Here is a 25237-nt window from a genome sequence, read left to right as displayed (position 1 = left end):
AATTTAGCCTTCTGTGGTTTCTCTTTTGACTCTTGGTGAAGTATCACCTTTAACACCAAATATAATTTCCCTTGAATGTAGTTATAAAAATAAAAGTGAAAGGAAAAATTCCACTTAAGAAAGTGCCCCCGTCACACTGACGGTCTTAGTGAGGGCAACTGCTCAGATCCTCACACTTTGATTGATTGGTTCTAAATGAGATTATTCCGTTTTTTCACCATGAAGCTTGATTTCATATAATAGAGGTTAGAAAAGAGTGGCATGTTCTCAGGTGAAAGATAGTCCTTGTCATAGAACATCTTAAACTTTTTATAAGTGGGGACTGGGAAGTTTCAAAGAAATATAATCCGGAGCATAGGGGGCCTGCAAAGCGGGGACAGGCTTAAAAGGTGAGCGTTCCAGAGCGGGAACAGGAGGCTGCTGGAGGAAGTGCCCTAGATCCTGATGAGTTGGGAGGCGCTTTTCATCATCTCTCAGGGAAAGGCGTAAAGAGGGTGTGGGCACCTTGAAGTGTTTGCGATATGATTCATTCATTGAGCACCTGCTCTGGGTCAGACGCTGAGCTGGGCATGAGGATGACAATGATGAAGGAGACACACTCAGCCTGCTCCCCTACGGAGACAGCTGCCCACAGCCCTGCTTCTCTGGGCACAGCCCTGGACCAGCAGCGTCGGAATCGCCTGTCACTCTCAGGCCCTGCCCAGACTCACCGCCTCAGTATCTGCTTTGTAACAGGACCCTGTGGGAGACCAGAACATGCCGCCCTGAAATACGAAGGACTGTTGAGCTGAAGCAGCAGATGCTGGAAAGCTCTCTGACCTCTCTCTGTTTGCCTGAAAACAGGACATAGATTTACAAAGACAAAAGGCATCCTGTCCCCCTTCTACCAGGGACAACCACTGAAGACAACTTTAGGTTCTTATTGCCCTGGAGATGGTCCCAGCGGAATCTGCAGGAACAAGCCTTACTAACTAGCCTCTAGCTGCCATTCACTTATTTGCCTTCCCTCAAGTCACTGCTCCTAGAGACTCAACGGACTTTTCCTTTGTCACTTCTCTGAAAATGTACTGTCCTTAGTTGAAGATGCTACGTAAACCGGAACTCAAAGCATCCTTTTTGAGAACTGCTCATTCCCATGTATGTATGAAATATACATGTTAATAAATTTCTGTTTTTTTTTCTCTTGTTAATCCATCTTTTGTTACTGGGGGTCCCCTCCAACTAGGAATCTATGGGAGTTATTCTTCCCCTACAACCCCCAGGTGATTCAAATATTCAGTTAAGGGAGAAAATGGTCCCACTGACAAGACAAACAAAAAGAAGTGCTACCTTACCCTTGAGTCTTAAATGCGTGTGACTTTAACTCATGAGGCTACTCAGGTTGGACCCATAAACAGACTTGAAGTGAGGTGGAGGCCGTCCTGATAGATAGTTCTAGAACAGGATTTTAAAGAAAGCTAGCAGTTTTAAGCTCAAAATTCTGTGTAGCAACTTTTTCCCCAACAAATTATCCTCTCTAAGCCACTGGTAAATTCAGAATAGCAGACTGGGTCTAACCCCTGGTTCCAATTCTTATGTTTTAGCAAGAGCAGTTTGTAGCAAAAGAGTTTGAAAGCTGAGAAATGCCTGGTGTGTCCTGGCTCAGCCGTGTCTTCGGAACAATGTTCCCACTCCTTGGGAAATGGAGAGAACGTTGCCCATTCTCCCTGCACAAGATAGTGACAAATTTGACAAAAGGAGTTTATAAATCGGGGTGTTTGAAATTTTTGCTAGAAGGTTGGGCACTCCACTTGGATTTCACATCTTGTCATTTTCAGCCCCACATCTACCCAAAATGAGGAAATCCGTGTTACGTGTTAGTTCAGCCGGAGCCATTTTCTCCTAAGAGTTGGCAGAGGAGTGGAGAGTCTTTCCTCAAAGCTACATCCTAACCATAGACAAGGGGTTATGAGTGTAGTAATTGTATAAACCAACTATGATGCACTTGACCTTCACACCCACCTGCACAGCACTGCACTTGCGTGGTCTAAACACCTCGTGCTTAGGGGCTTAGGGGTACCGCTGTGAGATCTATGTCGTGTCCCATCACTAATGTAACTTTGCACTGTGCATGTAAGCATGATTTTTTAGATTAATTGAAATCAGTCTGTTTATTTAAGGAGGTATGCGATGGCCTTTGCTCAATACATAGAAACATCAGAACACACACAAACTGCATAAGTCTGTGTGTGTGCACGTGTGTGTGTGTGTGTGTGTGTGTGTGTGTGTGTGTATGAGAGAGAGACAGAGAGATTGGGAACGCATTCGGTCCCCACATGTAGACTGCACAAAGACAAGACGTGTGGGTTGCATAAGATGAAGTAACGGTAGCGAGAGGTGAAAGAAAATTTAACCTGTGTACAAATTAGTCATTTAATGTTCCTTTATTCCCCAGGTCTTGATCTGAGTCCAGGCCAGACCAGGAGAACTCGCTCTGGTCAGACAGCGGGAAATTCCACCACATGGAATGGTGTTGGTGGTCTCCGCTCGGGGAAGCCCACACAGCGAAATTCCACTAATGAATGCGCCCACCCACGCAGGACCACCTTCCCGCGCCCCTCCTCCCCAAGCCTGCCGCATTCAACACGCCGCCGCCATCAACCGCCTTCCTTACGACTGCCCAAGGATTCATTTCAGGAACAAGATTTGTTAAATCATAAATTGCAAGCATCCACCTCAATAATGAACCAAATCAAAGGCCCTCTGGAGGAATCCCCTGGGCTGCTCGTGGGAGGTGCCAGAGGAAGTATTCGCCCCCTTGCCCCCCCCCCCCCCCGTTGCTTTTAGCCTCAAGGACCCTCCAAGTGGGACAGGCCGAGGACGTGCAATTTTACAGGGCCCGCCAGACCTCGGAGGTGGGTTCCGCCGAGCGAGGTTATTTGTTTTTCCTTGCAAGAATGCTAATCAAAGCAAAACTTTAACCCAACAAACAAACAAACAGAATACCCCGAGTAGGCTATTTGCGCACAGGGGTTGCCAAGGAAGGCAAGCTGAAGGGTCCCTTTGTGACTGGAGGCGCCTTTGAAGGGAGACCGCAATGGCTGCTCTGCGAGGAAGCGGCGAGACTGTCGCGTGTTGTCCTCGTCGCGGTGGTGGCTGCTCTGACCACCCGGGAGCCCCAGTCTGGGTGACAGTCTGATAGCCCACTGTGGGGCCCCGCGGCCTCGGCTGAGGTCTTCCCGGGACCCGCTGGTCCCGAGCTGGGACACAGCTGTGCTGCTCCAGAACTGGTGGGTGTTTAGACAGGGACAGGGGGCCCCACTGCCACCTTGGTGACTGTGACCTCTGTTTCTGAGCTCACTGCCGGGTAATTGCAACTCGCATGCCTACTGCTTTACACAGACTGCCTTAGCTTTCCCATCCGTCGTGGGCCGGCTCGGGGCGCAGTGAGAGGTGGGGCCCTGCCCGTGCGCCTGGAAAGGCCAGGCCTGCAGCCCCGGGGACTGGGGGCCGCGGAGGGAGGAAGGGGAGAAAGCATCAAGCGCCTTGTGACTGAAGTGGCTTGGAATAATAAATACACACCCTTTCTTTTAAACATGGCTCGCCACATCCTGGGGATCTGGAAAAAGTGCTGTACCCACCCCCACGCCCCTCCTCCTGCCCTCGCCCCCAACAGCGGTTGGCTTTCAGGACGCTTTGGGGGGAAAGCACGGGCCTTTGATAATAAGGAGTTTGTTAGCTCCGGGCTGACAGCCCTCCCAGGCCGCCCCGAATCCTTTCAAACACTTTTCTATTTCAGGTCAAGGAAGTTCAGAAATGTAAAGATTGGAGGCCGCGGGAGGAGGAGAGGGAAGGGAGAAGGCAGCAGTTGGGGCAGCTTGTCCCCCGGCAGCCAGGGACCCCTGGCAGATGCATCAGGCCTTATGGCCCCGCCCTTCCCTTGGTGAGGGAGACAGATAATGGCTTCGAGCCCCTGAAGGAGACCTGGCCTCATCTGGAGCCCCCAGCCAAAGCTTAGGTACAACTGAGTGCCTGTACACGAAGACGCCTGGAAACCCGCAGGCCTCTGCCAATTCCTCTGCCTGCCAGAAGAGGGCAGCACGTGCTGCTATTATACATTAAGGGGCCAGCCGGGCTGCCCACTCCAAAGCGGACACCAGGTATGGAGGGTAGTGGGCGCCATGCATAAAATGAAGAGCAGCAGCAGAAACAGCAGTAGCAGCAGCAATAACCATCACAGATTGGTGCCTACTGTGTGCCAGGAACTGTCCTAATGCTTTATAGGCATTAATTCACTTAATTAATATGACAATGCCATGTCCATATTACAGATGAGGAGGCTGAGGCACGTAGAAATGCAGAGGATTTGCTATTGTAGCCTGGGACTGTCCAGGAAGGAGGTTGGCAAATTACAGTCCAAGGGCTAAATCCAGCCCACTGCCTACTTTTATGCTACCCTCAAGGAAAGAATTGTTTTTATATTTTTGGATGGTTGAAAAAAAGTCAAAAGAATAATATTTTGTGACACTTGAAAATGATGTGAAATTCAAATTTCAGCATCCATAAATGAAGTTTTATTGGAACACAGCCACACTCATTTGTTTTCATGTTGTCTCTGGCTGCTTTATGATTCCAACAGGACAGTTGAGCAGAGTCTAGCAGAGCCTGTGTAGCCTGCAAAGTCTAAAATATTTGCAATCTGACCTTTTACAGAAAAAGTTTGCCAATCCCTGACTTAAGAGGTAAGTGCTGTTTCCAGGCAAGAGAGACAGAGGGCAGAGTTGATGCTTGACTGGATGCGGAGTTAGTACAACTATCCTAGAGGGATCTGGAAGCAATGCTGATCTTGATTCCATTTCTTTCTAACAGGATAGCTCAAGGGCAAGCAGAAGGGAGGGTTTGACATTTCACTGAATAGCCTCAAGGAAGTAATAGAAGTTAATCTGGAAAGGACTATGAGAATCGCCTACCACATTTCAAGACTAAGATACATATTTTTTCACACTTTGACGTCTTTGAAATCAGACTGTGTCTTACAATCAAAATATTAGAGTTTAAGTGAAAGCACTTTTTGTTTCAGTGAAAGCATTTTTTTGTTTCTTAGTGGTAGGCAGTTCCTACCTTCAAAAGTTCAGTCTCTTTTTGTCCCTTTAGTTGACTCACTTCGTTAGTTGGCAGTCCACGCTACAGATTTAATTGTAAATTTCCTAATGTTGAGTTGAAATTTGTACACTTCAATTTTCTATACATCAAATGAAAATGATCTGGCTTAACATATTTCTGGTGGTGGCAATTTTATTAAAAGAGAGTGAGGGGTCCATGCTGGGAAGGAGGCATGTGGCCATCTGGTGGGGAGGAGCAGAGCAGGCTGCAGGAGTTGGTCTGCCGGTGTGGTGCGGCCAGGCCGTCTGCAAGGTGCAAGGACAGGGCTGAGCTGGTGTGGACACAAACCACTGAGAGCCTGGCAGGGCAAGAAAGATCGCCAGCGGTACAGAGAGGTTCTTTGTCCACCAGCATCAGCCAGGAGCATGACCCACCGCAGAGAGTACCTCTTAGAAGGAGAAGACTGGAGCAATTTGGAGATTTGGGCGTGAATGGAACGAGACAGGAAGTAGCGAGGAGTGCAGCTGTGACTGGCTTGCCCACGCTGCCTTTCATGAGGGCTGTAGGGGATGCGGAGGGACACAAGAGAGGCAGGATGGCAGTAACTGATACTGTGTTAGTAAGAGCCACAATGTAACCTTTCGATCACGTGCCCATCAAGTGGGAATGATCATCCCAATTATGAGATGAGTTCATTGAGGTTCCTAGAGTAACCCAAGGGTCTTCTTCCACGCTATGTGGCTGGGATTATCAATTTTGTCAGAATAAGCCCAGGGAGCACACTGCTTATTTCCAGGTCCCACAAAGCTGCTGATGGGAGCCTTAGGGAGGTGGAAACCTTGGCCCTCGTTTGGAAACAGAACAAAGACTGCTCAGGAGCCTTCAGGGCTGGTGGCTACTCATTTGTCCTAGCAAAGGATCAGGGAGACGCTCACCTGCCCTCTGCGGTGGTAGGCAGGTTTGGATTTGGACCGCAGAGAAAAGGGGAGCAGAGGGCTTAGCCGTGGCCAGGTGCTTTTCATCTGGGGACATGTGTCCTGGATTTTCTGGGACAGTACCAATTTCTTATAATTTGATTATTTTCAACAGAGACAATGTTTTAGACATCTGATTTTCAGTTTGGAAAATATGGCCACTACCATTATAACTAATAAAGGGCAAAAGCAAGAGAGGCAGTTCAATCTGAGCCTGGTCCTCGTACCGTAAGCACACAGCACTGTGCCCAGCATGTCACAGATACCAAGGAAGGGTTTTAGGACTCTCTTCAGGAAGGTAGAAGCACTTTATTAGGACAAGCATGTTAGGGGGAGTATGTTGGGACATCGCAGAGTCTTCCATAAAAAGAACTGTGCAAACCTGAGAGTGAAAGGCACATCTTTGCACATGCAGCGTGGGAGCTGGTCAGCTGTGGGAAAAAGTGACAGGCCCAGGCAGGCTGTTCTGTATCCACGACAGAGAGGAGCAGGGAATTTGGTGACATGGGCCTGAGGGAGGTCTTGTGGGTCTTTGAGAGAAGATGAAGAGAAAGAGAAGAAAGCGGGTTTCAGGTGCAGAGAGAGCCCAGGTGAAGAACAGAGCTGGGGAGCGGTGCAGCCCTGAGGCAGGGTGGACACGGGCTGCAGGGCAAGGTAGGAAGGAGACCCAGCAGCTGGAGTCCACTGGCCTGGAGTCTACAGGCCGGGGGTCTGCGGCACTGGGGAAGAGAAGCCGCAGAAGGGAAGAACCGACAAAAATGGAAATAACAGCTCCTCTGCGCCTGTGGCTCACAGCAGGAATATTTGTTACTCTTCTGGGAGGCTGGTTTGTTTCTATCTTCTGGGAGAATCAAGCTGGAGCTGACCAGGGGCCCCTTTTCGCTTTGTCTGCTGGCAAGTTGAGAGCCAAATTTGCAGGCTGCCCTGCCGCGTGGCAGGCAGGAAGGTCAAGGTCGCGGCTGCTGGGACTTTTAGCTCAGCCTCAGCTCCGCTTTATGGGCCTCTCCTTGTTTTTCTTTCTCACCTCCTTCTAGTGTGGGTGGACTTGCTCTGCTTTGCGTGTCCCTTTGAGCAGCTATAAAGCCTTTCTGGAACAAGTGGAGTATAAATTTTAACGTAGGAAGAAGGCCCCCAAGACAGAGGAATATAGAGGCGGAAATGAAAGGGAAAAATGGACTTGAAGGGGAAGAGAAGAGGGAATTCAAAGGAAGACTTGAAAGACTGAAATCATCCAAATTGGGAAAAACAACATTTAGTACAGAGACATGTGGAACTGGCAGCCTGAGGAGCGTGGGAGGGCCCAGGCCCCGGGACTGCATGAGACATACAGACTAGATACAAAGAGATTGCGCTCGGGACTTCTTTGACTTCTTAGCAGGGGGAGGAGAGTCCATGGAAGTGGGCGTGTGCAGAAAAGGAAGGATGGAAGGTGGCGAATGTGAACAGAACCGGGCAGTGTGGGGCTCTTGCTGTAGGCTATGTGCACGGACATGCCCATGTCCTCTCCAGCTGAAAAGAAAAGGGGCAAAAGCACATGGGACTAAGACACTTGTACCAAAAACAGGGATGGTAATTCTGGGCAGGAATATTAACTAAATCTGAGAGAAATGTCAGAGGGCTGGAAGAAATAAAAAAGGGACTTGCAAATTAGTTAATGAGAGTAGAGAATTAATGCTTAACATTACTCATCATCAGGGAAATGCAAATTCAAACCACAATGAGATACCACCCTACCCTTGTCAGAATGGCCATTACAAATAAGTAAAAAACAATAGATGTTGGTGCAGATGTGGTGAAAAGGGAACATTCATACCCTGTTGGTGGGAATGTGAACTAGCACAACCTCTATGGAAAACCGTATGGAGATTCCTCAAAGAACTCCAAGTAGACCTACCATTGCATCCAGCAATCCCACTGCTGGGTGTCCACCCAAAGGAAAAGAAGTCATATCAAAAAAACCAAAAACCAAAAAACAAAAACACCTGCACCCAAATGTTTATCTCAGCACAACACACAATTGCAAAGATGTGGAATCAACCTAAGTGCCCATCAATTCATGAGTGGATTAAGAAAATGTGGTGTATATATATATCTCATGGAGTACTACTCAGCCACAAAAAAGAATGAAACAATGTCTTTTGCTGCAATTTGGATGGAACTGGAGACCATTATGCTAGTGACATATCTCAGGAATAGAAAAACAAACACCACATATTCTCACTTATAAGTGGGAGCTACATGATGGGTACATATGGTCATAAAGTGGTGTAAAGAACATTGGAAACTAAGAAGGGATGAGGGATAAAAATTTGCCTATTGGGGACAATGTACACTATGCTGGTGACAGGTACACTAAAAGCCCTGACTTCAGCATTATACAATTCATCGATGTAACAAAAAACACTTATACCCCCAAATCTATTGAAATGTTAAACCATTTTTTAGAAAAGCATAGAGAACTAAAGATGCATTTTAGACCCACTTGTTAAATGCCTGGAACATGCATCATGGACAACAGTGAAATGAACCATGAGAATTGATTGGACCGAAGCATAAGGAAAAGAGAGACTGTGAAAAATAAAGTAAAATATATTATTTTCTGCCTAAATTATGGTAAGCAAAATCAACGTCTTGAAAGCCAAGAGATTTGGCAGGGGTTTTTAGAGTCTGTTAAAACGGCAATTCGTGGGTAAGAAATACAAAATGTAAGGTGGATATTCAGAGGCAGAACCCAGATCCTCTTAGGAGGTGACAGAGAACGAAGCCCTGAGAGGAAGAGATGAACCCAAGGAGCTAAACAGGTGTCCCCGTGGCAGAGCCAGTGCATGAAGGGATGGCAGCACTGCATGTCTGGTGAGCAGGCTGCCGGTCCTGGGTCCCTGGGGTCTGTGTGCCCAGGTGGCAGCTCAGAGGAAGGTGTAAGGAGGGTGGCAGGGGGTGAGGGGCGGTGCACAGCGACATCTGCAGAGAGATGGAGGAGGTGGAGGCCTGCTGGACTCTGTCACATGCCAGGCCCAGGGCGCCATTCAGGGTGAGGACAGAGCTGACTGTCTGCTAACTCCAGGGATGATACAGGATGTGTCGAAGGGGGGATGGACGGTGCTTGCACCCTCCCCCAATGCCTCTGCTTCGGTACTCTGTAAACCTCCAGTACTAATCCGTGACATAACCTTCCCCCGCTAGATTGAAAAAGGGAAGCGCAGGCCCAGAGCAGGGACCTCTCCAGCCAGTGTAAACACAGCGCTGCTCTCTCCCACCCCAAAGGTGCCCTTTTTCTCTGGGCCACGAGCACCCTCCACATGGGTTCTTGATCCCATTCCTGTCGTGCCCCCCCTGCACCTCTCCCTTCTTCTGAGGGAGCAGGGCCCATGTCCTGGGTAATGGGCTGATGCACACGAGAAAAACAGTCAGAGGAGCATACCTGAGGACACTTCAGGGGAGCTGCACACGACGGGCTGAGGTCTCCCAGGACCTTTCTGTGCAGCATTTTATATCACAGATCACTCTCAATTTTTTTAAAGCTTTCCTTCCCCACCTTCACGATCCCCTCCCCACCACCCCCGATTCCCTCCTCTCTGGCTGGCTGGTCCTTCTCACTCGTCCTCCCTGACTCCTCTCTCCCTGCCAAATGCGGGCGATCTTTGGGTATGATCTGTAGTACTCCCCTCTTCTCACTCATGGGCTTAATTGTCCAAATATGTATAAATCCTCAAACTATATTTTTATCCCAGAACTCTCTGCTGAGGTGCAACCACCTGCCCTAGGTAACTGCTCAGAACAGAACAACAGCTGGTCCTGAGCACAGTGGTGGGCGTGGTTCCCAGTGTACCTATGAGGTATATACAGTTATTACCCCCATTTTACAGATGAAGAAACTGAGGCATACACGCCCTGTGCCACAAGGCCAGCAAGAGGCAAAGCTGGGGTCCGAACCCAGGCAGTGGGCGTCAGAGTCTGTGAGCTGGACCACACACAGCCGCCTGCCTCTGAGCCACGGGAAGCACAGCATGTCCAGAGACACAGTCCTTGTCTTTGTCTCCAAAATCAGAGGCTGGGTTGGGGGAGATCTCGAGTGACAAGAAAACAAAGCAACCTGCCCATGTAGCACCTGACTAGATGTGGGGTCAGTCATGAGAAAATCCAGGCTACGTTTAAGCGAAGAGCAAGTTAGGAAGGGATGAGGGGAGGGGCAGGGAGGAGCAATCCTGCAACCGAGGGGACCTGGACCTAGCAATCACGGAAGGGGGAGGCAGCCCAGCCACAGGCCACAAAGCCGAGCGCAAAACCACGGCTTGGGGACGAAGAGAAACGCAATGGTGCTGAGGTGTGAGAGCTGGGCCAACCCGCTGACACTCTCTGATGAGACTTTGGGAAACAAAGTTTAAAAAGCAGAAAAGAGACTCAGCGTGTGGGAGATCTGGAAGTGCTGGTTGGGGGCGGGGCGAGGAGTGAGACCTGATGCAGCGGTTTCTGACGTCAGCATTCATGTTTCTCCCGTTTTGGTGATAATCACAATACAAAATTAAAATCTAATGAGCAGTAACTACCCCAGGCACTGTGGTAAAGGGTTGACAGGCACTGACTTATAAAATAAATGAATCTGCATTACAAACCTTGGCTATGCTATTAATTGCCTTATTTGGCAGATGAAGAAACTGATGGTATTAGTAGGTCCATTTTACATATGTGGAAACAGAGGCTGGGACACAATAAGTCTGTAGAGCAAAGCTGTGTAGCTAGGAGTGCCAGGACTCAAACCCAGGCCAGTAACTGCGTGTTTACATGTTTTATAGCCCCTGTAGATGGTCACTTCACACAGGGCAATGGCTTTGTCTCATTTGCCTTGGCAATCCCAGAACCTAGCACAGTGCCTGGCACACAACGCGAGCCCTTTAAACATTAGCTGGGACTTGCAGTCACTCCATGCAATCTGTGCTTGTTGAACGAATAAATGAATGATCGAATGTACAACTAATGGACAATTCTCTTGAATATTAGTGGGGATGGCTCCCATGGACGGGGGCTGGGTTCCAGGAGCTGGGGACTTTTGAAACTTTGTGGAACAACAAGGATATTTTACTTGGCAGTTCCTGTAACCACCATGGGAGTAAAGAGATGATCCACCCTGCTATAGTGTCAGCCTTTTTCATGCCTTCACGTTGAAAGGGCAGGCAAAGCTCATGATCACGCCAGTGTGCGTGTGGGGGCTGGGGCATTGATGATGAGCTGGTGGGAGGAAGGGCTCTGCTCAAGAGAAGATAAACAAAAACACCAGAGAGACACTCTGAAGAAAGCATGTTAGAGAAATAGATGGAGTAGGGGACCCAGAGAGAAAAACGGCAAAGCCCAGTAGGAAGGCATGCCGAGGGAAGCCTGGGGTTGGATGCTGATGCTCAGGCAGAGATCTGGGAGCAGCTGCCAGCTCGAAACCCCAAGAAAACAGAGTGGGTGTGGACCCCAGCACAGGGGCCATGGTGCTGTCTACAGGGGGGCAACCCCGCAGGAGCCTTGGCCTCTGGCCTGCTGAGCCTAAGAACTTCTGGATCCAGCTGACCACAGCTGGGGGGTAAGGGGTGGGAGGAAGGACAAGCACAGAGGAAGGGAGGCGGGTGAGCAAGTTCTAGCTCCGAGGAAGGAGTGCGTGGCGTCTAGTAAAGGAGGGCCAGGAGACAGCACATCTGGGGGACAGGCTCTTTGGGAAGGCAGAAACGCCGGAGCTTTGAAATGTGCACATGAGTTAGGGGAAGGAATCCCAGGGGCAAAACCCATTACAGAGAAAAACAGGGTGAAATAGAAGAAGGGGAAACAATGAAAATTGGAGAGTATGGAGTTTATAAGAAATTGATACGCGAGATTTGGTGGAAACTGTTGCTTTGGCTTTGGGAATAGGAGAACTGTAAATATGGATAATATGTAAATACCATTTCTAATTTAAAAAATCTGGAAGGCTCAAATGAGAGATAGTCTTTCTAAGGGCACTTTGACAAGTATGAAAGAAGATGTTTGTGGCCGAGAGGAGAGGACGTGGGATGTGGAGTCTGAAAACCAGGGTTCGAGTGCCAGCCCTGCCTTGTGGGGAGGACAAGTCACTGGTCCTCTCGTTTGCTTCTGCGTCCCCTGCCCGGAAAGCAGCAGTGACTTTTCTTTCCCATGATGACTCCAAGGGGCTGCCACAACAAAGTACCATAGACTGAGTGGCTTAAAATAGCAGATTTTCACCTTATGGTGCTGGAGGACAGAGGCCCAAAATCAAGGTGTTCTGTGGCTTGTGACAGCATCACTCCAAGCTCGGCCTCTGCCTCCATCCGGCCCTGTCCCCTGCCTGTGTGTCTTCTCCTCTCATGAGGGCACCAGTCATCCCATTTAGGGACCACACCACATCCAAGATGGTCTTATCTCGAGATCCTTAACTAACTACATCTGCAAAGACCCTATTTCCAAATAAGGTCACATTCCGAGGTCCCAGGTGGACTGAATTTTGGGAGGACACTACTCAACACATGACAGCCTCCAAACAGTAATGAAGCCAGAGCACTGAGTAGGTTTACAATATTTTCCACATGCTTCTTGTGTGCCCGCCACATACCTCTAATGGCTGCCGTCGCCCACAGGATGAAATCCAAGCCCCCAGGCTGGCACTGCAGGTCTGGCCACTTTGCACAGTCTCTGTGCCTGACTTTTTCTCACCCTCCCCATGTCTTCCATTCTATGACCTTAGTCAACTGATTCCTCCTTGGTCTTTGTGACCCAGCTGAAACTCCTTCAAGAACTTTCTGAAAGAACCCTAAGGTAACTTCTTCCTGCCCTAAACACCTTTGACAGGAATCATTTTTTCCTTTCACTTGGCAGTTCATCAGCTCTTCAGACCCTCTTAGATGAAGCCCTCATTTACCTCTTGTCATTTTATTTGACTTTTTTTGTGAATTGAAGCCTTTCTTCCTGCACCAGCTAAAGCCCTGAAGACTGGGGAAGTGTCTTTTTCTTCTTTGAAGCCCCAGAATCTAGTTCTGCCTGTGGTGCAATCCAGGTCCTCTGTAACGTCCTGAGTTATTACTTCCTACTGCGCCAGCTCTGCTCAGCCCCAAATTTCTTCTCTTTTACCTCATGCATGGCTGTCTTTCCTGGTTCCCACAGTCCAAAGAGAAGCCTTTCTCCTTTGAGCTTTTGGAGCCTCTAGCACATGCCCCCTTGATTTGGTGCATTGTGCACCATTTACTCGTCCATTCACAAAGATTCACAAAGCACGTACTCTGCCTGGTTTTGTGCTGGGCCCCAGGGGGTCCAGCTTGCAAGGCTGTCTCATTCTCCCTGTCTGAGGCCAAGGGAATTCTCTTATCCTCCTTCTTTTCTCACGGGGCCTGACACAGTTCTTCAAGTGTTGTACATGTTCAGTTGGAGGGTTCCACTCAAATGGCTTTAGCCAAATCTTAACGAACAGCCCAACAATACCCTCTGCACTTGCAGTGGGGGAGAATGCAGACAGCGGGGCATCTGCCTTCAGCATTTGCCACAATGGTGACTGTGCTGCCCCTCCCAGGGCCTCTGGACAACCCCACGGACCAGAAGGAAGCGGGAATGTGTTGTTCCAATGTGATTACAGACAGGGTTGTGAACTGGGGACAAATGGACAGTAGTAAGGACCCTTCCATGCAGCACATTATGCTGTACAGTGAGGCAGCCTCAGAAAGCAAAGTGCATCTCTCCCTGCGATTCTCCAATAAGGCCCACTGGTCATTCCCCCTGCTTAGACAGGGGCAGGATCTACAACATCCTCCCCTATGTCAAGGGGGACATGGGTGGGTGCATAACGAGCAGCTTTGGTTCCAGATGCTTCTCTGGCCTGAGTATCTGACATGCCCATGGACAAACTTCGGATGACTTAGGCAGGGTCTCATGGTGGAAGGGAGTCACTCACCGGCATTGTTTTGCTGCTTGGTGTTTTTGATGTAGGCAGAGAACTTGGAGAAGATGTCGATGCCTGCTGTGTTGGATTCGCGGTGTTTCGCAGCCAGTTTGGGGTACCTGGAGTGGAAGACACGGTGTTCTGTCAGTCAGTGAGACTTGGAGCTCCTTTAACGGGGAGCCTAGCTCCACCATGAAAAACACTCCCCTTTCTAGCTGGATCTACAAATCTTTTGGGTTCTTAACCCCCATCCTATAGGAAGAGTGGGCACTCTTGGCCCCAGTTCATCCAGAGAGGAAGCCAAAGGCCAGGCAGGTAAGAGCTGCCCAGAGCTACACAGTCTGTTGGACAATAAACCAGAACGCCATTCAGAGGCCCCAAATCTGCCCTCTTCACACCGACAATGGTGCACCAATGAAAAGGCGCTAATCAAAGTTCTGACTGAGCTTGCCTTTCTATGAGATAGGGTCCGTGACACTTCCCCTACCCACGTTAAAATAACTATCCACTGCCAGGCCTGCGATTTTCATCACAGCTGCACAGAGCTAATTCTGGGAGCAAGAACGTGCTGGGCACCTTAGCACTGAGGCCTCTAAACTCGTGGTCTCCCACCCCTGGTCCGTGGACTGGAAGTGGTTGGTGGCCTGTTAGGGACTGGGCCACAGAGCTCGGCAGCCCCTGTCCCCTACCCCCTGCCCCAGTCCATGGAAAAATCGTCTTCCATGAAACCGGTCCCTGGTGCCAAAAAGGTTGGGGACGGCTGCTCTAAACCACTTCTCCAAAGGAAGAATACCCAGGGTCCACTGCTGAAATGTCCTCCACACGCTTATTATTTGCGCACAGTAATAAGATGCAGAAACTACCAGGCTCCATTAGAGGACATGTGTTTTTGATTGTTTTATTTTATTTTATCTGGAGATAGATTTGCAATGATCCAGCCCCTCTCTCTCTTGCAGAGCCTTTCATTTTGAAGCCAGAGGAATACGAGAGGCAGGCTTGAGACAGAAAGAGGTAAACTTGCTTGCGTAGGAATCCATGGCTTGGACCCACTGGCACCACCAAAATGAGCAATTCTAGTTTAAAAAAAATATCATTTCCCAAACATTTTATGGCCAGACAGGGGTGGGAGGAGATGGGAGACGGTGGCCTGGTTATCATTATTACTAATTAATGTGCACCTTGTGGTCCCTGGGTGAGCAGTGTTTGACTGTGGGCTGTTGGGTTGCTTAATGTTCAAAAAGCAAAATACTTTTGTCGATTTGTTTTAACGTTTTAAATAATTTGAACCAAACAAGCCTTTAAAAATTATTTGTTGTTCCTTTATTTCTTTGCTCCTCAACTGGCCCATTAGCTAGGACTGTCCCTCTTGGGGCCATGTTAGATGGATGTTTAATTTCAGAGACACTGCTGCTGGAAGAGTCTAGCTCTCTGCCAAGAGGCAGATAAGGCAGGCATTATTGTCCTCGTTTTACTGGGAAGGCAATTGGAGACCTGAGAAGTTAAATGGCTGTTTAAGGGCCATGGCTAATAAATAGTGGAGGGATGAGAACCTGGTTTCTGGCCCTGGAGCAGCGTGGTCACACTGCTTTTCTAATAGCAGTAAAAGCTAACCTGCACTGAGAGCTACTATGTGCACCTGTATTCACCATTCGCTCCTCACAACAATTCTACTGGCAATGTTATGAGCCTCATTTCCCACAGGAGGCAACTGAGACAGAGAGAAGGTGAGAAATTTGCCTGAGGTCAGGTGGCTGGGGGGCAGAGCCAGGATTCCCACCCAGGCAGTTTCAGTTTGGAAGCCCAGCTCTTAAGTTCCATGTTCTGTGGCTTCTCAGACTTTGCCGTTTCTCTCAAAGCCCTAGAGCTCTCAAGGCGGAGCAGAGCACCGTGCACCAGCTGTCTCCCTCCACCAGGAGGGGGCGCTCTGCACAGATTCTGCACACACACGTCTTCCGGGTATACCGGCAATTACCAGATCCACCCGCTGTGACTGCAGGCACAAACCAAGGTTTCCTGCAAGATGCTAAGTAATCTGCCAAGACGTGGAATTTAGTGTCATCTTTCCCTATTTTGGCCTTCTCACATAGAATCTAGCATGCTGTTAGAACTGATAGACTTAAATTATTAATAAAGACCAAGCGCTCTTTGTTTCTCCTTGATAATGTCAACACAAAAGGGCCTAGAAAATGCATTTTAGTGGACAATTTGTTTAGGTTTGCTGGTTTTTCTTTTTCCTGTCATCATTTGATCAAACTTTCAGTAAGCTGATTATTTCTTCACAATCAGGGTGGGCCAACAGGGACGTGCGGAGGTTGCAGTGAGATATGATGATGCCACTGTACTCTGCCCGGGGCGACAGAGTGAGACTCTGTCTCAGGAAAAAAAAAATGATGATGACAAAGGACCATGTATCAGGGGACCATGACATTGTCATCCTATTTCCTAAGCACTATCACTCATGGAGACCTTACTATATAGCGTAATGTTCCAATTGAAATTTGTTCTTGTGGGAAGTGTATCTCCAAGACGGTTATTTTTGTTTGTTTCTTTTGAGACAGAGTCTTGCTCTGTTGCCCGGGCTAGAGTGCCGTGGTGTCGGCCTAGCTCACAGCAACCTCAAACTCCTAGGCTCAAGCGATCCTCCTGCTTCAGCCTCTCAAGTAGCTGGAAATACAGGGTCGTGCCACCATGCCTGACTCATTTTTTCTATTTTTAGTAGAGACGAAGTCTTGCTCTTGCTCAGGCTGGTTTCAAACTCCTGACCTCAAGAGATCCTCCCGCCTCAGCCTCCCAGAGGGCTAGGATTATAGGATTACAGGCGTGAGCCACCAGGCCTGGCTTCTCCAAGATGTTAATCTCACAAATTTCAAACTAGACTTGAGGAGGCTGCTGTACAGGATGCTAAGTGCATTCATTTTACCTGCATATTTACACCATATTTTAAATATGCAAATAAGTGGGCTACAAAATACATTCTGTTTCTCTAAAAGCAAACAGCGTTTCATTCATAGAAACATCTTTGAAATAACATTGTCATGTGGTCTGATGACAATCAAAGAGGTGATAAATTTTGCTAACTCAGCAAACTATGGCCTATGACCCCTGTTCATATATGGCCCTCAAGCTAACAATGGTTTTTTACATTTAAAATGGTTGAAAAATAAATCAAAAGAATACTATTTTGTGATGTGTGAAGATAATATGAAATTCGAATTTCAATGTTCATAAATAGAGTTTTGTTGGAACACAGCCACACCTATTTGTTTACATATTGGCTACAGCTGCTTTCACCGTACAACAGCACAGTTGCGACAGACCACATACGGCCCACAAAGCCAAAAATATTTACTCTCTGGCCCTTTACAGATAAAGTTTGCTGATCCCTCATCTAACCCATGAAAATTTCTCTCTATCCTGTTTTTAAGATATCTTATTTCAAATGTATTCATCTTAGACCTGCACTTAAGCTTCAAGCTGGGAGGTAAAACAATTGGCTTCTCACCAAAAAAGAAAAAAATAATAATAAATTTTTTTTTGTATATAGAGATAGTAGTGAAGAAAAAAAATATTGCAGATGGTAAGTGCTCTGACTGGTTTAGAGTCTCGGTTGACTTCCCACTGACTGACCACGGGCCACCAGGCCACCGAACAAAAGGACCCCAAGCAATCAAGCCAACACACACTAAGCACCCATCAAGGACCGCTGAGGAGTGACCGCTGCTGATTCTGGGAGTTTCTCCTGGCAGCTGGAGTGCTGACCTTCCTTTTTCCAAGAAGCTGAAAAGTGGAAAGACTTCTTCTCCCTCCCTTCTCCTTTGTCTCTGCTTCCTCACTTCACTAAACCCTCCCTGGAGAAGGACATTAATGTTTCTGACTTTTCTCATCCTTGACTTTGTGCTTGTTTGTCTTATCTCTGCTATTTAAGCAAAAGATCCTTGGAGGTGGAAGAGGTCTGACTTATTCATTAAAAGGCATCCTTTAGGATCTGTGGTTTTAAGATATAAGGTCACCAACTGTCCTTACGGTGACACCTGGGAGACAGCCACAAAACGGGTGCTGACCTCTCTCTTTCTGTTACAACTCTGAGCTGCCTTTTAGTGAGCTTTTATTTTATGTCAAGCACTAGGCTCAGTAGTGTCTCTTCTACAATAGCCCCATACGATCAACAGTATGGTCCCTGTTTCACAGATGTGAGAATTGACAGAGAGATTTTCAGTAATTTGCCTACAGCAGAGACTACTTGTTCTCCCCAGACAGCCATATAGGGCTTTCATTTCCCAGCTTCTCTCTCATTGGGTTTGGGGTCATGTGACTGGATTCTGGCCAATGGAAGAGAGGTGAAGTCACATAACCACTCACAGCCCTGCCCTGGGACACACTTTGCATGCTCCTTTTCTCTCTCTTCCCCTGTAGAAGGAGACTCGGAGGCCGTGTATTCCAAAAACCACAAGATAGAGGAAGGCCACACTCGCCACTCAGACTTTGCTTGAGTGGGAAATAAATGCATATTCCGTTCAGCCCCTGTGATTTTATGGCTGGTTTGATCCCGCAGCAGAGCACCACTCCATGTGGTGCAGACTCTGACTCCAAAGCTCATACCCTCAGCTGCCATGCCATCCTGAGAGGGGTCCGGAGGTCCAGAGGTCCGGGCTGTTTCTCCTCCTCCCAGAGGGTTACAAAAGCATTCTTGTTTTCGACTATTACAAAATATCTCTATACATTTTTTTAAAAAATGAATTCGAAGCATCTACCAATTGGGTCAGTGTCCTGAACTCTGTTGATAGTTAAATCATTCTTGCTAGTTGACTGACTGGACAACATACCATGTAACTGGACCACATCAGTTTACCCTCCTGAATTTTTATCACAGCATGTATACACTAAGACTATTTGAAATAACGACCAGATCTGGGAGAGTACTTTGAGAAACTCATGGGATCATAGAACTTGCACTGAAAGGCATCTTGGAGCCTATGTAGTTTCACCTCCTTGTTTTAGAGATGAGAAAACTGGAGTGTCTGAGAGGAAGGGAGGCCTGCCCAAGGCCACACAACAGACACTGGTAGAGGTGGCCAGCGGTGGGGCTCCCGATTCTCAGTTTTGAATCCCAGAAACTCTGGCCATTCCACGAGGATGAAAGGCAAGGGCCAGTAAGTCTCAGCAGTAATCCCAGCACTAATCCCACACTTCCTTGTTGAGCGTTAACTGGGTCGGTCTAAGGAAAGGGATGGATGTTAGTCTCATTTGGAAACAACTTGAGACTTCCTGGATTCCTCATTTTGACACCGAACGCTTCGTGGGATAAAATTTAATTTTTAAAAAAAATTGTTGGAAGGTTCGTATGTGGTTTTCTCCTTTAAAAAAATAAAGCTAAGGGGAAAAAAGGCTCCCACAATGTCTTGGCCCTCTGGCAGCTTTTACAAATAGTGGTGTGATGAGAAACACATGGTAGACAAGCGCTGGGGGAGCAGTCGTGGGGATTTGGACGCCCCCTTAGAGAAACGGAAGGCCAGGCTGCCTGCTCCGGAGGCCTCCGAACACAGGCCACTCCGCCCCACAGCCGAGTCCCCGGGGAAGCCAGCCGAGGCTGGTGGCTTGTTGTGGGCTGACCAGCAGGTCTCTCTACGTGGGCCTGAGGCACTGGCTTGATAACATTTACTGGGAGGTAATTGTGACACCTTCCCCAGTCCGATGGGTACAAAGGCATCTACAGGACACTTCTGTGGGGCTCCAGAATGGTCAATGGTCTCACCACTAGGGCCCCCACCTTGGCTGCCTTCTGGAGATGTACACTTTTACAGTTTGGGGTTCTGCTACCTGGGAGTGCTGCATTGTCAGGTTACTAACACGGCAGGAATGCACTCGGTAAAACCTCCTACACAGGATCCAAGAGCTGGACCAGAGGGAGCAGTGCTCAGAACAGGGAACGTGGGTGGAGAGGGAAGAGAGGAGGGCGTGTCTGCATCCAGCACTGCCCACCCTAGTTGGATCATGGAGACTCTTCCGCATCTGATGGAATGGCAATGAAACCTGATGATGACTGCCTCTGGAAGAATGTGCAAGGACACACAGGACATACAATCCCAGGGTCTCTGGGCCCCCTTTGTCCCATTGTGGATGCAGATTGGGGATCCCTGTGTTCGAGAAACAGCCCAGGAAAAGCATAACCAGACTGGGGATGGGGAGCTGGGGGGAGCCTGGCTAAAGTAGGGAATCAGAGAGCAAGAAGGGCCTGGGGTCATCCTCTCACAGAGGAGGAACTGAGGCAGAGCACATCCCCGGCGGAGCCAGGAGTGCATGCCCACCCCCCACCCCTCCATCCACCTGCCTGGAATAAGCCCCAGTGGGGCACTCTGCTCCTCATGCGTCAACTTTCCATTCCCTGAGGATCCGGACAGGAGCCCTCACTTCCGAGCGCGAGACTTACTTCTAAAAGGGAAGATGGTAACTTCGCCACAGACTTTCCTCTCCGGGTCTCCCGGGCAAAGTCTAAACTCTATTTAGTTATTGGAAACAGCATTTATTATTTTTTTTCACGTGGGATTTCAAACCAGCAATGAGGTGGAGTCCCAGGGGAGGGAGATGGCGTGTGGCCCCCTCGGGGCATGTCCAGCAAAGCGGCTGGCAGGTGTCCTGTTCAGAGATGCGTGTGGCTTCTGCCTGTGGCTGAGCTGGGAGTCACATGGGGGCTGCCCCATTGGTTTAATTAATTCACTTGTTTAGAGTCAGCACTCAGCTTCTTCCAATGGGCTTGAGGTGGCTCTCCACTCTCAGTACGAAAATCAACCGTCCTCGTTTGGATGACAAAGGAAGAAGATATGATTGTTTAAGGCTTAATCAGAACATAACCGGTAGTTTTAATTTTTTAACAGTAATTCACTAGATGTGCGACCTTGGACAAGTGACTTAATCTCTCCAAGGCCAACTGTAAAATGGAGATAATGACAGCACCTACCTCCTAGGGCTGTTACAGGGACGAAATGAGTCATGTTGGGTAAGTGCTGTTAGCAGAGCCTGACACAAAGTGAGAGTGATAAAAATGTAGATGGATAAATAACACTTTAAAATAAATGCAAGATGGCAGGGTTTAGTAGTTAAATCCCACTTATTTTACAGGCTAAGTATGTCCCGAATCCTGCCCACTCCTCTCCCCCCATTGTACTGTCACTGCCTTGGCTCAGCCTGTCCTTTTGTCCTGCTGGGCTGTAACCTCCACTCCCAGCTGTACCGTCCTCTCACTACTCATCTCACCCAACCCTCAACATAAGTCTTAAAACTGACTTTCCAGCCCCTTCGTGTAAAACCTGTCAGTGGTTACCCGATGCGCCCCCCTACAGGATGATACCATACAGGATAAAGTCCATGCCTTACTCTTTGTGTAATATTATTTTCCTAGTTTTTTAAAAACTGTGATTGTTTTCATTCCGGATTATGACACTCTCTGATGAACAAGCTAGCCTCTGGGGAACTTCCGAACCTGTCCCTCTTCTCTTCCCTCCTCTTTTCCATCAGTAGCAGCTTATTACCCAACACACAGCCCCCTGGCCTGCCCCCTCCCTGGACCCATTTTCAGAGGAGGAGGTGAGTTTTTTCCTCTGTGTGACTGTGGGGTCAGAACAGATTTGGTCAAGTTTATGACTCTTGGTGTTGTTTAAGTCACTGGGTTACCCTTTCCTGGCTTATTTTCCTTTCATGGGCCTTTCAGCTCTCCTGAAATGAGGGAGCCCTTGCTCTCACTTGGAGGTCGTCCAGGCAGAGTGACCTGGGCAGAGGGGGACAAACTGGGGTGGGACCTTCCCAGGGCTCCTAAAATTGCTCTGTGTGGGAGGAGCGACTGGCTCTACTTCATAGGCCATACCCACTCTCCGCGGATTTCGTGGAGTCATTTTGAGCCTGGCATCCTTTGGGGGTCCTACACTGTCTCTTGGATGAGAAGCCCTGTGCTCTGGACTGATGAGGCTCCCTTGGAAACGTGCCTTCTCAAAATTAGCTCTGTGCTTTTATAGTTCCAGCACGGACCCTTCCTTACTTTTCAGGTGTCAAGGTCTCCTCCAGGAACTCCTCGATCTTATTGACGTCTGTCTTCACGTCCCCATTGAAGGTCAGGAAGGGCGGATGCGTGCCAGGGGCCAGGTTGTGCAGGTCGGCTGGCTTTCTGTGGGGAGAGCAAGACTCAGGTGTTGGCTTACACCAGGGCGCTTCCTGTTCTGGGAAAGCTAAGATTGATTATAAAGTAGATGCCCTGTGCTATCCAACGTGCCCATCAGCAAAGACAGATTTATGGTGAGGGGCGTAGAGCAGAGGAGCTTGGAGAGAGTTCTGAAAGAATGTAGTGTGGCACAGGGAAGGTGTCCGGTGGTGTCAGCGAGAGAGGAACAAGTCAAGATGGAGTTGAGTACTATTGAAAAAGTGGGAAGAATCCAGGTGACTACTTCAGTGGCTCTAAGATTTAACTACCCAGGTAGAAGTTGGGCTGTGCTTTGAAAATTTCCTTGACTAATCCACCTAACAAAAATATACTCTACATAATTCCAAATTTTAAAAATTAATGAATTAGATCATATTTTTAGCCTAAAAGATATCTTTAAGTACACACAGAAATAATAACAATGGGAGTTTGGGCCATTTGTTCAAGTTAGAGTACCCCTATTCTGTATAACTTAAATTTTAATATCTAATAACTAATGTGCAGCATTGGTCAGTGTTTGTCAGACTCAACCAAACACTTTTTTGATCTATAAACAGCCCCTGATACAGCCTTCAGAAATCCATGAAAATAAGCAAATTATTAGCTTGAAAACAAAACTATTAAATGAAAACAATATTTTCAAAAGTCTTTTTACTGCTGTTTCTAGCATGACCCACTACGGGTCCTTGTGAAAACTCTTGGATTTATGTCTGACAGACCCAAGTTCAATGTTATTGCTCAACAAATACCAGACAGGCTATTATCAAGGATTCTGCAACAAGAACCGACCATTGCTGGATAGGAATGTATCTGAGAAAAAGCCTTACAATTCAACATCCACGAGGAAAGGACCTAGAACTGTACCTGGCATATAGGAGGCCCTCAGTAGATATATATTTTTAATGATTGCATGAATAAAATATACACTTTTAATTTAAAAAATGAGTGATTTTAGCTGCAAAGTTAGTAATCAAAAGTTGGTGAGTTGGTAAAAACTTCAATCCAATTACAAAAGCTTTGAGCTTCCCACTGAACATGGGGAGAACCAGCAGGCAACTGCACTGCTAGAGTGTTGGTGCTCCTCTGGGGTCTACCTTCTACAGTATTTTTACTTTGTGACTTAATTCAAACACACACTATTATTCTCAAAGTGTGACTATTATGGTTCCCGTTTTACTAGAAAGAAGTTATTTTTCTTGAAATATTTTAAAATCCTGTTCAATATACATAAATTGAAAATCTCCTGGGAGTCAGAAATTGTACATATGTTTTAAAACTATGAGGTTACTTAAGTGTTATTATAAACAATCTATTTTTCTAAGTAAACATATCTTCTATTTTCTAATGGGACTCAAATATAGCACTTGCTTTATGAACGTTATTTCTTTCCATAGCAAGCTTTGCTGGACCAATAGGATCTTTGATGTAAAGCACATGTATAATAGATAGAAATTTCAGTCCCTTAAAAGACAGAAGTCCTCTTGGTGTGCCTGTCGGATTCTGGGTCAGACACTTAAAGAAATCTTAGATAACCAAAGCAATAGTGCATTTTTTCCCCCTTGGAAAGAGGAGATCCAAAAGTCTTAATTATCCAGAAAGGAAGACCTAGATCATGGGGAAGGGGCTGAAATCCTGGAACCAGTCTGATTGAATGAATGAACAATTAATTAGTTGACCGATGAATTGCAGCTTCTGTATTTGGCCCACAGGAATGCTGAGTGGTGTTCCTGGTGTGCACTGGGGAGTATCCTGACCACCTGGGGGAAGGGACTTCCTGCAAGTGCAGCAGGAAGGAAAGCGACTTGTGTTTGACACGGGCCCTGTTAATGCCCAAGGATGTGCTTCGGTGACTCTGCCACCTGGTCAGAATGCAAAAGCAAAAATGGAGCAAAGGGAGGGAGAAGGCTTGGCAGATCGGGGAAAGCGGGGAGGGAGAGGGTTGCACTAGAAAAGAGTGAGGGAGAGGAGGAATGATGATGGAGACTGCCAGAGGCAGGGCTGGAGCATCAGATTCACCCCAAATGCTCTCTCCGAGAATGCGGCATTTCTTGTGGGAGTCGGGAGTGGAAAACATTAGATGGAAGAACTGTAAAAAAGTAAACAAACGGGGGTAGAGGAGTCTGTAATGAAACAGATTCCTGGCGCAATCAGTTTGGGAGGGGAAGAGAAGAATTTCAATTACTGCGCTACTCCCATGTCGTGCGCCAAACACACACTCGCCAGCTGCATTCTGTGGCACTTGGAACTCAGACCGTTGAGACGGAAAGAATTTTTAAAATCTAATTTACTCAGTCCCTTTGTTTACTTTGTGTGTGTCCCTCATTTTAGACAATGAAAGGACATTCCTTACTTGTTCCCCCGGTTTCTAGAGCTGACACAAGGCAGGGATGCTGCGTTCACAGCTGGAAGGAGAAATCTATACTGATTTCACTGTTCTGCAGTTACCTCTCTGTGGCTTAAAGATACAGAAATGTGTTGTCATGGAGGTGGTGGTGGGTTTTTCCTGGGACTCTAAAGAACTGTGGCCACCGGAATCTGACACTTCTGGGAAGTTCTGCCTACGGCTTCGGAAGCTTAGCTGGACACTGCCAGTTGCAGCTCTTGCTCCTTGTTAACCCACGTTCAGGGCTTGCAGTTGGAACTACATCATTAGCATTGGATTACATATCGCCAGGTCTAGTTGACAAATTATTTGATGTGTATCAGTCTTCTTTTTCTGACTAGATTGCCACCTCCAGGAAGAAGAGGACCACGCTATGAGTAGCAGAGGAGTATGGAGTCCTTACTATGAAGTACAACATTGAACGCAAATGCTTTCCATGGCCTGCCTCGCTGAGCCCTCACGATAATCCTATTGATGAGAAGGCACTATCTCCATTGCCCAGATGAGGAAATTGAGGCTCTGCAAAGTTCAAGATCACTCAGTCAACAAATGTTGGTGCCTGGGTAAGAAATCAGTTTTCTATTTTTTTTTTTTTTTTGAGACAGAGTCTCGCTTTGTTGCCCAGGCTAGAGTGAGTGCCGTGGTGTCATCCTCGCTCACAGCAACCTCAAACTCCTGGGCTCAAGCAATTCTTCTGCCTCAGTCTC

At 47.7% G+C, this 25237-nt stretch overlaps 1 protein-coding gene across 2 annotated transcripts in view; it reads right to left on the bottom strand.

The window, feature by feature from the left end:
• The window catches only part of CLIC5 (chloride intracellular channel 5), a 156790-nt gene that overhangs the window by 18112 nt on the left and 113441 nt on the right, over positions 1 to 25237 (bottom strand). For both annotated transcript variants that reach the window (XM_012664663.1, XM_012664664.1), the window contains exons 3-4: positions 21989 to 22114; positions 13972 to 14078 (exon numbers count right to left, since the gene is read on the bottom strand). In XM_012664663.1, the coding sequence (XP_012520117.1) occupies positions 13972 to 14078; positions 21989 to 22114 (233 nt within the window). The remainder of the gene's footprint in view (positions 1 to 13971; positions 14079 to 21988; positions 22115 to 25237) is intronic.

The sequence above is a fragment of the Propithecus coquereli genome, unplaced genomic scaffold, assembly GCF_000956105.1.
Source record: "Propithecus coquereli isolate 6110/MARCELLA unplaced genomic scaffold, Pcoq_1.0 Scaffold90, whole genome shotgun sequence".
In the NCBI taxonomy this organism is placed as follows: Eukaryota; Metazoa; Chordata; class Mammalia; order Primates; family Indriidae; genus Propithecus; species Propithecus coquereli.
This window is presented reverse-complemented; position numbering and strand designations above follow the sequence as displayed.